At 34.9% G+C, this 13,191-nt stretch overlaps 2 protein-coding genes across 2 annotated transcripts; one reads left to right on the forward strand and one right to left on the reverse strand.

The window, feature by feature from the left end:
- LOC114279258 (uncharacterized) lies at positions 1-3,606 on the forward strand. The gene is made up of 4 exons (XM_082884189.1): positions 1-655; positions 1,295-1,392; positions 1,479-1,544; positions 2,667-3,606. The coding sequence occupies exons 1-4, from the start codon at positions 255-257 to the stop codon at positions 3,419-3,421; spliced, it is 1,320 nt and encodes a 439-aa protein (XP_082740315.1). The 5' UTR covers positions 1-254; the 3' UTR covers positions 3,422-3,606.
- Positions 3,607-5,509: 1,903 nt separating this feature from the next.
- On the reverse strand, positions 5,510-12,770 carry LOC114279257 (histone-lysine N-methyltransferase, H3 lysine-79 specific-like protein). The gene is made up of 6 exons (XM_028221487.2): positions 12,648-12,770; positions 11,557-11,987; positions 11,420-11,472; positions 11,094-11,131; positions 7,470-7,893; positions 5,510-5,974 (listed from the first exon to the last, which is right to left on the reverse strand). The coding sequence occupies exons 1-6, from the start codon at positions 12,662-12,664 to the stop codon at positions 5,750-5,752; spliced, it is 1,188 nt and encodes a 395-aa protein (XP_028077288.2). The 5' UTR covers positions 12,665-12,770; the 3' UTR covers positions 5,510-5,749.
- Between the last annotated feature and the right edge of the window lie 421 nt (positions 12,771-13,191).

Consider the following 13,191-nt stretch of genomic DNA (forward strand, 5'->3'; position numbering starts at 1 on the left):
ATGTGGAAACATTTATATCATATAGAACTTTTATTCAAATTTATAAAAAAACAAAAGATGAACCGTTAGAAATACAGGCCCGTGCGATGCGATTCACACGTGTTGACAGAAGGACAAGGAGATATTTATGTGATTTTCTGAAATTGCAAGGGCATCTGACGAAATATCTGTCTATATAAACCCTAACCAAAACCCTCATCTCTGTCTCACTCTCTATCCACGCTCAGGGTTAGGGTTTTGCTGAGGTCAAAAAAATGGCGACTCGCTTCTTCACTCGCTCTCTCCTCACAACCAAACAAACCATCTCTTCGGTCCTCTCTCGCTCCTACACCTCTATTTCTCTCTATACTCCTTCATCTTCTCTCTCTACTCCTTCCTCTATCCTCCGCCTCCGCCCTCTCGTCGCTGTCTCCGCGCACTTCCGCCGCCTCTCTCCGGCGGCGTCTTCCATCCGAGGGTTCTCCACTCGCCAGACCTCGTCGTCTCTCAACGATCCGAACCCTAACTGGTCCAATCGTCCCCCGAAGGAGACGATACTGCTCGATGGTTGCGATTTCGAGCACTGGCTTGTTGTTGTGGAGAAACCTGAGGGTGAACCCACCAGAGACGAGATCATCGATAGCTACATCAAAACCCTAGCTAAAGTTGTTGGGAGGTTTGAATTTTATTCTCAAGCTTTTCGTTTTTTTCTTATGTTACGTGTACTATAGGAATAAGATTTTCAATAAAAAATTACCTGTTTTCTTGTTTTTCACAAAAATGCCCCTCTTCTTACTAGGAAAGTATGAGAAATGTGAAAAATGCTATTTGGTTGTATTTTTGGTAATACTCATACGCTCTTTGCTCGAAAGATGTACGTTTTTATTGCAGAGAACTTGCAGGAAAATAGAACACTAGATAGTTAATTGTTCCTTTAGTCCTTTTGCGTTGTTATATAAGATGGAGTTCTGATTAAGTTGTGTTGAGAAACGAGGCTTTTGGTTTATGAAATATTAAGCAGAAATATTCTCTTTTTAACCCATAATTGGAAGTGAGAGATTGGCATGAGTTAGTGATACAAATGAGTTATTTGTTAGTTAGTTCTGCATGTTTATGAATTTGTGTTACTTGTTCTAGTGCAATTAATGTATTTTTTTTTTTTCAATTATGAAACGATATCTTTACTTATCGTCTATATGCCATCCTAGTGTTTAAGATGTTTTTCCTTAGGTAAAACGTGATATGCTATAATGGTACCAAAAATTTGTTTTTTATTTAAAATTTGTATTGGGTTTATGCATATTATATTTTGCAGTGAGGAGGAAGCAAGGATGAAAATCTATTCAGTCTCAACTAGACACTATTTTGCATTTGGAGCCCTTGTATCTGAAGAAGTTTCATACAAAATCAAAGGTACTTACTGACACATTTCGTGTTTCGTTTTTGCATTTGATATTTGGTATGCAAGTTCTAAGAACACCTTCTTAAATATTATGCAGAATTGCCAGGGGTTCGTTGGGTGCTTCCTGACTCTTACTTGGATGTTAGGAATAAAGATTATGGAGGTATGATATTTTCTTGTTCCATGAGGAGGCATCTGGAAATACCATAAATTAAAGAACACGTCATTGAAGCTAGACATTTCAATCAAATTTTAACTTCTCTAAATATAAAAATATATGGTAGGCTAAACATATATGATTCATTCATAAATACATTTGTGGCAGTTATGGTGATAAACTGGGTTATATTTGGTGTGCAGTGGAAATTGAAAACTACCAAGTAGATGTTTTCATATGAAACCCAATTTTAACATAGGGTATGTGCCTAAGGCTTTGGGGATAGTTGGTCAGTATGTCATATCCACGCTTTAAGAGTTGATTGGTTTGACGCTATAAATCAAATTCTATTGTACTTGACTGAATGTAAGCCTAGAACAATAGATTTTAAGATAACTAGGTCCATGGCCCTTTTCCTGTCTAATCTCTTTCTACATTCCTGTCTTCTGTCAGTTAACAAACTATTGTACTTGTATCTCACTCTCACTAATCTTCTTTTGGCATTCTTATATCTTCCAAGGCATTCAAATTGAATCAGATCAACTTTCTGTGGCATTTAGTCTCTTCTAGCATAGCCATGAGTTTGGGGAAGTTTAGTGGATTTCATTTTTTAGATATTCTATGTTAAACATTTAGATTTAGTAGATCCTCTATGAACAAATCTGGTTAGAGCGAAAGGGTAGGCATTTTTTCTTGTCGGTGTTATGTCATTTTATTTTCTAAGAAGAATTTAGGTGAAAATTTGTAATTAAAGATAAACCAGACTAAGACTTGTACTTGTTAGTGGATGTATGGATTCTGGTTCTGGCCCTTTAGAGTGTACAGGATCCACCCCTTAAGTTTTAGTAATATACTTTTACTATCTAATAAAAAAGATCAAGTCAAAAACTTTAAATTTATGATATGAAATAAGGAATTCAGTGTTATTACGTTACATCCATGTGGCTCTCAATGTGTGTAACAGATTTTTCAGTTTTTTATCTTTTGGGTCAACCAATAAGTTGGTGATTATAATATGAAAACAGCTTTTCAAGCACTAAACAGTGGCTTTTTCTCAAGAAAAAAGTGTTGCATTCCTGCTGCATGCATGATCACTTGCCATATGAAATTTTCTTCTGTTTGTGGCAGGGGAGCCTTTCATTAATGGACAAGCTGTACCTTATGACCCCAAGTACCACGAGGAATGGGTGAGAAACAATGCTCGGGCAAATGATAGAAATAGGCGCAATGACAGACCTCGTAACTTTGACAGATCAAGAAACTTTGAAAGGAGGAGAGAGAATATGCAGAATCGAGATTTCCAGAACCCTGGATCCAACATGGGGCCACCTGGATCCAACATGGGACCACCACCCAATATGGGACCAATGCCCCCCAATAACATGGGAGGTGGCCAGCCCAATATGGGTGGGATGCCACCTAATAACATGGGAGGCATGCAGCAGCAAAACATGGGACGAATGGCTCCAAATAATATGGGAATGCCACCAAACAATATGGGAGGAATGCCGCCAAACATGGGAGGACCGCCGCCAAACATGGGAGGACCGCCACCAAACAATATGGGAGGAATGCCGCCGAACATGGGAGGACCGCAGCCAAACAATATGGGAGGAATGCCGCCGAACATGGGAGGACCACCCAACATGGGAAGAATGCCGCCGCCAAACAACATGGGAGGACCGCCCAATAACGCACCAAATTTCCAATATGGGGGTGGACCTAACAATGTAGGCATGCCTTTCCAAAACCGGGAAATGCCTGGTCCGGGACAAAACAGAGAATACCAGCATAACTATGCTCCAAACACATCAGGCGGAAACCCTTACCAGACCCAGGATATGCCTGGAAGAGATATGCCCCCACCACCAAATTATCAATAGAGGCACGCTGTAGATATCCAAGTATGAAGTATTATATTTTGTTTTAATCGCTTTGAAGGTGGCTAGAAAACTTGTGGATGTTATTATGGTTCAATGCTAGACTTTTAAGAACTGGTTGGATGTGCAAATAAGATTGTATGATTTCTTATGGCATGATTTCAAATAGTTCTTCACATTGTTTCAAACCTGCTTCTTGTTTTGTTCACAGCATCTGTGCTCTCGGTAGTTTGTATAAACGATTGGTTGGTTGTGCATTTTTGTTATATATGTGCAGGAATCAGCTAGGGGTTGTATTCTTGAGTAGTTCCAAAATTGCCTGAAATCATTGTGTCCAAACCAATGAATGCATGGAAGAACCGTTTGAAGCAGTGCCAGTCCTTGATAAATGGCTTTTGGATCCTAACTGAAACACTGAACCTACTTTCGTTGCTCATTGCTTGGTTAATGATGAATTGTTAAATGAGGTTTTTTTTCTTCTTTTTGGTGACGTTGCAGTGGCTGTATTGTATCCTACGATTGTGTCCTAGTCTTTAGCTGTTCTCCGCTGTTTGTGTTCTCCTTTTTTAATTTTTCTGTTTGATTTTGGCTTCTCTGGTAGCGCCTAGTTAAAGAATGCTGAAACCAATTCAAGAGTGCATGATTAGATATCAGCATTAGAGCATAGCATCTCCAAGGGAATAGTTAAACAAGACTTGTTAGGCATTTTTAGTTAAACAAGACTTGATAGGCATTTTAATCAATGTAAATCTAATTTTGAGTTTAAATGGGTTAGCTATTTTATTATTCTATTTTTTTGGTGGCTACAATTGAAGAGTCCCAGAGGCTCTTCAAATAATTTTGCATAAATATATTTTAGATTTTTGTATATTTATGTCTTATATTTGGGATTTTATATATATGTGTGTGTAGTAATTTTATATGTTTTTCAATTCTGTTGATAAATTACGGAATAACTTATTTTGTATTTTATATTTTTTTCTCCTTATTTTACAAGTTTTGTATATTTGTATGGGCAAATTTATTATTATTACAAATTTATATTAGTAAAATATTAACAATTAGTATTTTTTTATTTTAAAAAATTAATTAAGTTAGTTTAAATGATTAGTTAAAATAAAGAGCGTGGTTGGAGAACACAATAACTAAAGTAATTAAGTAAAATAAAGAGTATTTTTTTTGTACTTTACCTAGTGAATAGTAGAGAGTGTGGTTAGGGTTGTTCTTAGAAGGCAAAGCCCCACTCAATTGAGGGTGGACATCTCCTTCGCTCTTCATTTAATATTTGATCCCCTAGTACTCATTTCACTGGTTATGTGGCCAGTACATGTGGTCTTCTCAAAAAAAATTGTAATGCCGTTATTTGATGTGTTTATACTTATAATTTTAAACTTACAAATTCACTTATAATGATGTGTTGAGAGAGTTGGGTTTTATATCAACAAATCGAAAGATTGTTATTTATCATGTCATGTCATTGCGCAGTTTTTTGTGGGTTTTAAACATTTTATATTTGATAATTCATGGCGTGTAACAGATTAAGACATAAAAGTGAAGGCCTCAAAGATATGGGACAAAATGAAACAATTTGAATAGTTTAAAGAGTTAATTATTAAAATTGATAGCTCGGGATTAAAGTGATAAATGTGATAATTTGGTGGCACAAAGTGAAAATTTTCCCTTTTTTTTTTTTTTTTTTTTCCCCAATGTGACAGAAAACTTTCAGTTGAGTTGGTGAATGGGTGAAGAGTTGATATTTGCAGTCAATGCTAAGATTTGAAGGCCACAAAACAGACAACTAATCCAAATTCAAATGCTAAAGTGTCTCTGTAAGTAACCATCATCATCGTTCTCACTAATTTTAATGCATATGAGAGGGAAGAAATGCTGCACTGGAATATTTCCAGGAAATTTTCTTCACGGCACCAAGCAAAATTGGGCCCCATTGTAAGATACGTTGACTGATTTTTTTACTTCTATCGCGCTAAATGGTTCTATCAAACTTTTCTCTATGCCTTTAGGAAGAACAATGTACAGACAATGGAAAAAGAGTAAGTACAAAAGTGAAGGCAAATAGAGGAAGAACCAAAGTACTACTATGCTCCATTTGATTGCTGAGAAGACATAGGAGAACAATTGTTAATTTGGAATATTACAATGAGTCAAGATAATTAGTGGCCGTAAAATCTCGAAATTGCTTTCTTTTCCATAAAGTTTTTGTTGAACCAAAAAATTACACAATGACTACTACAAGCAAAAGAACAGGAATAGAATCACTTGCTCTCCATGCATCTTTTTTTTGCTGTTGCAGCCATTTAGGAGAAGCTAAGTTCACCCTGCTGATCCCTCACTGGATGAGTAAAGAGATGACGATGTTTGCAAACTCTCCCTTGCCCCACATTCTACTCTTTTGTTCCTGGCAGCTCGGATCTGATCTGCAAGTGAAACTTCTCTTCGTGTATGTTCCCTCTTAATAAACTCCAAATCTAATTTCTCCCAAGCTCGTTGATCTTCGCAGGTGATTTGACCATTTGTTAATGACTTCCTTTTATGAATCTACAGATAAGAAGAAATTAACATCAATTGAATAGTAGAAATTGTATCGATATAAAAGAACCAAGATACCAGCCTAATTTATGGGATACATCACTAAGTGCCCATATGCCAACTCCCGTCATCAGAATATTTTTCCTACCAATTTCATTATCAAATTAAAACAAGGGATTGATTGGCACACTTCTCGCCAATGAAAGATTCCGCCAAAGCCAATCACATGGAAATTATCCAATAAATAACTAATTTTCCCCAGTACTGCACTTTTGATATGAATAAACAATCTTATATATTATTTAGAAGTGTCATTGAATCAGCCTGTTTTGCAGCCAAGGACTGACAGTTACATGGGTTAACAAGCACCAACAAAACTCATCCACTCGTGTTGTGTCAAACTCATGCTATGGCATTGTATGTACAGTCTATAAAACACTGACAAATGTTACTCCTGCATGCATTAAGGGCGTGTTTGTTTGGACGGACTGGATAAAGGGAGATTATAATCCATCGGACTATTAGTCCTGGGATACATTGTCCCGGTGGTTGGACTAAATTTATATCCTATGTTTGTTTAGTCATGGGATTAGATGTCTGGATTGGACTATTTTTAGTTATCCAATATTTGTTTGGGATATTATGGAGAAGGATAAATGCTCAAATGGCTATTTTATCATTTTCAATTATTTATTAAGTAATAGCAATATTAAACATAGTTTTAATATTTTAATTATTTTTAACTAGATTAAATAAAAATTTGTTTTATTTTATTTTTTGCACAATATTTTAATTATTTTAATTTATTATTTTCAATTAAATTAAATTTATAATTTATATTTTTTATTTAATATATAATTTTAAATTAACGACAACAAAAAATAATTTTATTTAATATATAAATTAAATCTTCAACAACACTAAAAAAATTTAATTTATAAGGCCATAATTTATAATTTATTATTTTTAAATAAATTTAATTTATAATTTATATTTTTTATTTAACATATAATTTTAAATTAACAACACTAAAAAAATAATTTAATTTAATATGTAAATTTAATTTTTTAACAACACTAAAAAAATTTAATTTATAAGCCCATAATTTATAATTTATTATTTTTAATTAAATTTAATTTATAATTTATAATTAATTTTTTTATTTAATATATAATTTTAAATTAACAACACTAAAAAAATAATTTATAAATGTTCAAAAGACTATTTTATCCTTTTCTAATTGTTTGCTAACATGGAGGGTAAAATGAACACTTCACAAAATAATCCCATGGGATACCAATCCCATGGTTTCTATTCCAACTCCCCCATGGGATAGAATAGTCCCATATTTGTATGACTATTAGTCCGGAGCAAAAAAAATAAAACAAACAATGGACTATTAGTCCGGTGGGACTAATAGTCTAATCCCACCCCCTAATCCTTCAAAACATACACAACCTAAGGGTATTCCTAAGTTCATGTGGATGTTACCATAGGATCTCACCTTAGTTAATCTCTCCTTGAGTTTTATCCGTTGAGCAATGGCTAACTCTTCTTTTTCTTCCTCTGATTTTCTGTGTCTCTCTCTCTTCATTTCTCCTCTAGCTTTTGCCTGCTGTTCCTGCTCTTTTCTCTTCTGAGCAAGCCTTCCCATCTTTACTATTTTCGCCTGTGCCGCTCGTATTTTTTCCATTTCCTTTGCCTTCGCTTGGTCTGCTGCCCATTGACGCTGTTGAAAAGCTATTTCTTCTTTTATCTTGTCATAGCTATCCCATTGTAGTTCTTGTTCGTCACTCCCACCTTTCTTAGCAGCTTCTGCTATGCTTTCGGCCCATGATGACAAGAATTTCGCCTTTGACTTCTTCCATTTCAATCGCTCACCCCATAATTGTTTGAGTGAAGAGCGTATTTTTGCCTTGGTCTGCTCACTGCAAGAGAAACATGTTTGAATTTCATGTCTTGGAAAACCTTATCTTGCATGTTAGTGTATTTGGCACCTAAATCATCTGCACTACACTCAATAAGACCCGGTGATACTTCCTAACCATGTTGACCATTAACCCAAACTAAGTCTTATGTCCCAATCAAGTAGGAACAGCTACATGAATAATTTTTTCACCATTTTACTTTGTCAAGGCTATATGCTCAATTTAAAATACAATTACGGGAAAAATCATTAAACTTGAGTTGTGGCTTCAAACCTAAGGAAGTCTGATGTAGGACGAGTAGGGATTACTTTTCTACAAGTAGTGAGCCTGGTTTAAATATACTGGCAGCAGCAATAATAGACTTATAGGCTAGATTTCGTGGGATTTTGTGACTACAAAGTATTTAAAAAATAGGAGTTTAAGGGTTTATAAAAAGGTAGGGTTTTGGGAATGAAAACAGGAGTGTTTAAGGGCTGATAGGTGACTACTCTAAGTACTGTGAACAGTAATCTTGTTGGATAGAAGAAGAGGGGAGGGAGAGAGAGAGAGAGAGAGGTGCTTCACCTTCATAAGGAATAGGCCAATCACACAAACACAATCTCAAATTTTCATAATATTAATTATGCTACTCAATCATTGACTTACACATATATTTATAGGTTAAAGATTCTCCTAATTTTATAAGGACTATATTTCATATTTAGAAACTAAAAATATTTAGTAACTACTAATATTCTAGACCAACTATGACTTCTAATTCTACTTAAATCATAATAGAAAACTTTAATGACTTCTAATTCTACTTCAATATCAAAAGAGGAAACTTAGATTTTTTACCACTAAAATTATTTTAGACATAATAAAACTCATATATAAGACCCATTTAATAACTTGACCCAAAATAAAACTCATGAGTGACCCCTACAACCCATGTCCAACAATGATTGGAATTACCATTATACCCTTAGTTACTAAAACGTACTATAATGACATGAAGACTCAAAATTATTCCAAATCTTTAATTCTTGATATCCTAAGCCTCCGTTTGGGAAGTGGGTTGACCTTTTGGCTTTTTGGCTTTTTTGGCTATTTTAGCCTGGGCTAAAAAGCTTGGTTTGGGAAGGGCTTTTTGGCTTTTTGGCTTTTTTGGCTTTTTTTGTGAGAGAAGAATGTAATGATTATGGGTTGGATGTGATGTTTTGTTTGTTATGGCTAAAATAGCCTATTTTGTTTTTTGTGGCTAAAATAGCCAAAAAAGCCTGAAAACCATCTTGCCAAACAGAGGCTAAATGTGTTTCATGTGAAATTCCAGATTTGTTCTTTTTCTTCTTTCCATGATCTTCATCATTCTCCCCTGCATTCGAAAAAACTCGACCTCGAGTTTTATAATGTTGAAGGATTGCAACAATTCAAATTTATTGTTTTAAATGAATGATGAGAAAATTAAAAAGTTCAATGTTGTCATCACTCCATTAATCATATCGAATTTATTAGGAATAATAAACTCAATGTGAATTTCATTTTTCTTGTCACGAGCAGAAAGTTTAGTTGCATTTTCATCATTTTCTATGGCTTCCTTGGCTTTAGAAACTTGATCATGACAATCTTTCATTCTTTCTTTAGTAAGCAAATTAATTTTTGCCTTCGTTTCCTCAATATCCTCAATATTAGCAACATGTTCATCTTGCTTTTTCATAGTTTCTTCAAAATCTTCTACACTATCAACCTTTTGCTCTTGGATACTAGTCTTCTGTAAAACAGCAGCCAACAATCCTTCTATGGAAGCTTTCAATCCATTCAAAGTTGTTTCGATAGTATGCACATCACTCTTTATTGTTGCAACATCCTCCTTAATTATCGCAAAATCCTTCTTTAACATCGCAACATCTTTGTTATTAGCTCTATAATTTGTTGAAAAGGTTTCAAACTTCCAATTTAATTCAATGCTTGTCAACATTGTAATAAAGAAAGCAATTTCATCAAAAGATTGGTGAAGAACAAGGTAGGATCTTGAAACTATGATACCAAACTAATGTAGGACGGGTAGGGATTACTTTCCTACAAGTAGTGAGCCCAGTTTAAATATACTGGCAGTAGCAACAATAGACTTATAGGGCTGGATTTTGTGAGATTTTGTGACTGCAAAAGTATTTAAAAAATAGGAGTTTAAGGGTTTATAAAAGGGTAGGGTTTTGAGAATGAAAACACTAGTGTTTAGAGGCTGTTGGGTGGCTGTTCTAAGCTAACATGAACAATAATCTTGTTGGATAGAAGGAGAAGAGAGGGAGAGAGAGAGGGAGAGGTGCTTCACCCTCACAAGGGATAGGCCAATCACACAAACACAATCTCAAATTTTCATAATATTAACTCTGCTCCTCAATCATTGAGTTACACACATATTTATAGGCTAAAGACTCTCCTAATTCTATAAGGACTATAATTCAAATTTAGAAACTAAAAATATTTAGCAACTACTAATATTCTAGATCAACTATGACTTCCAATTCTACTTAAATCATAATAGGAAACTTTAATGACTTCTAATTCTACTTCAATATCAAAATAGGAAACTTAGATTTTTGACCACTAAAATTATTTTAGACATAATAAAATTCATATATAAGACCCATTTAATAACTTGACCCAAAATAAAACCCATGGGTGACCCCTACAACCCATGTCCAACAATTATTAGAATTACCATTATACCCATAATTACTAAAACCTACTATAATTATATGAAGACTCAAAATTATTCCAAATCTTTAATTCTTGATAACCTAAATGTGCTTCGTGTGAAATTCCAAATTCGCTCTATTTCTTCTTTCCATGATCTTCATCACAGTAACTTTATGCAAATATTTTCAAGGTTAGGTCTCTACCCAATTATCCTTTCCAGATCTGCATGGCTCCATCCAATGGGGACTAAACTGGATGTAGTTTTTACTCTTGAGACGTCTAGAATTTCCGGATTGTATCTCACTTCACTCTTTTAAAAATTTTGACATAAACTCATATTTTGAAGCCTTAGGGTTAGGGTTAAGTGGTCAACCCACCAAGTGTAACTCCAGCCTCTACCTTTTAGCTGCCTATGGCATCATGCAGATACGCATTTTACGGTTTTTTAATTAATAGAAGTAAAATAAAGTGATGCAGATGCATGTTTGTTTTGATAATTAACTGAGGATAACAAAGCATACTTTAGAGTGCGGGGGCATTCGGACATCTTTTTTCTAACCTGAATGAGGCAGAAAAAAATTAATTAGAGATAATGCAGATGTAGTGATAAAATGCCTAAGATCAAATACCGAAGATTGAAGGAGTGACAAGGAAAAAGGACTTCTGTCAAATGGCGGTAACAATGTAAACAAGCTCAAATTACAAAGACTCCACAGAAACTGAAACCACAATTTATAAGAACTAAATTATTTAGCTTTTTCACCTACTTTTTTAACTGTGCCCATATGGCCCAAAATCTTAAAGGCAAAAAATACTAAAAACCTGACTGATTCTTACATGACTTCACCTTGGGGTCCATCATGGCTTCTTTTGTTCTCTGTCTGATTCGTTCACAAGTCTCTGCAAATATAAAATGGTGAATTCAAAATTGCAGTCACAACCAGGTTCAATCTCTGAAAGAATACAAAAACCGAAAGAAATTACCTGCGCTATGTTTCTTGCCTTTGTTCCACGGCACTCTTCCTTTGTTTGCCTGTCCGATCTTTCTTCTTCTATGGCTCTCCTTCTGATCATCATCTATCACGCTTTCTGCAGAGTTGGAACAACTATCCAATTGAACCTTGTCAGTCAAAGTTTGCTCCTCAGACGAAATGATGCTAAGTTTTAGCTCACAACATTCCCCAAGGTCAAAAGTCTCTTTTATGTCAACAACATTCAAAGCTCGAGCAGCATGCACTGTTGTAGAGGAACTAACGAGGCCAAATGAGGGATATTTGTTCTTCACAAGAGATGCTCGATAACTTGACTGTTTCGTGCTTGCTTGAAATTTAGTGCAGTAGACTATATAATATAACAGTGGTGACAAAGGGGTGTTATGCAAACGATTGATGGGAAGGGAAGGAACAGACAATCTCCTGGAAGAAATTCGAACGAGTAAATTATAATAAACTTCTTTAGGAAGATGCAATTATCTTGATGGTCAGATTAACAAAAAATTATTGTTCTACTATCTATTTGCCTATCAGTATAACTCTATACACAGTAGGAAACAAAAAATTAATAAAGGCTATAATTCTATTAGGCATGTAATTAGAATTAACCAACCTCAACCATACAATGTTTTGCACATAAAAGGTACGGAGGAAAAAATAAAAATCAACAGTTGCATTATGCATTATGCTTTTTAAGATTCAACTTTGACAGCGTAAATCAAAATAACCCAGCATCAAAAATAAGGAAAATTTAAAAACAATATACTGCAGAATTATTCTCTCAAATTTAGTTTCTCTACCATTCCAAATTCCCAAAATGGGGTTTATTATACAGTATTAATTAGATACAATTTCCATGTTCTGCACAGCAAATTACAGATAAAACTAGCAAACCCTAATGATTGGCATTGAAATTTCGAATTTTTAAACCTTTCACGAGAGTCCCAAGCTACAACTCCAATCCCAAACTCAACACTACAATCCTTGTATGTATACGGTAGTATATATACAAACAACCCACATACATAGATAATATACAGAGAGAGAGAGAGAGAGAGAGAGAGAGAGAGCGAGCGAGCTTACAAGTGAGAGAATGGCATTTCAGAGACGATGAGAGAGAAAGAGGAGCAGTGCTCATATCATATTTCTTTTGCACCAGACGTTGCTGATGGCTTATTCGTTAAGCGAGAGTGCCTATGGCGCGTATCAAATACTACACAATTATAATGGGCCGGGCCTTGCTACCCAAAAGCCCAACTCTTCTCACTACTAAAAGTTTAAATTTATTCTAAATTAAGGGATTGTGTAGAATGTTCTAAATAAATGTAAGGCCAAGTTTGGGATGCTGTGAAAAAGTTAAAAAGTCAAAAAGTTATCAAAAAAGCTAAAAAGTCATCATACTTTCATGTTTTGGGCATCCAAAATTGTGTGTGACCTACGGAGGGTAAAAATACTATTCTGCCCCTGTTTTTTTTATTCCTTCCTCAACCCTTTTAACCTCTCACCCGAAGATCCCCTTCTCTGTGTGTGTGTGTGTGTGTGTGTGTGTGTGTATCAGTCGAGTTCTGCCGAGATAGCCACAAAAGGGGACAATCCGTCTGCGGAGATATCCACACCAGCGACGCCT

The sequence above is a fragment of the Camellia sinensis genome, chromosome 8 (assembly GCF_055761805.1).
Source record: "Camellia sinensis isolate YWXY chromosome 8, ASM5576180v1, whole genome shotgun sequence".
Taxonomy (NCBI): domain Eukaryota; kingdom Viridiplantae; phylum Streptophyta; class Magnoliopsida; order Ericales; family Theaceae; genus Camellia; species Camellia sinensis.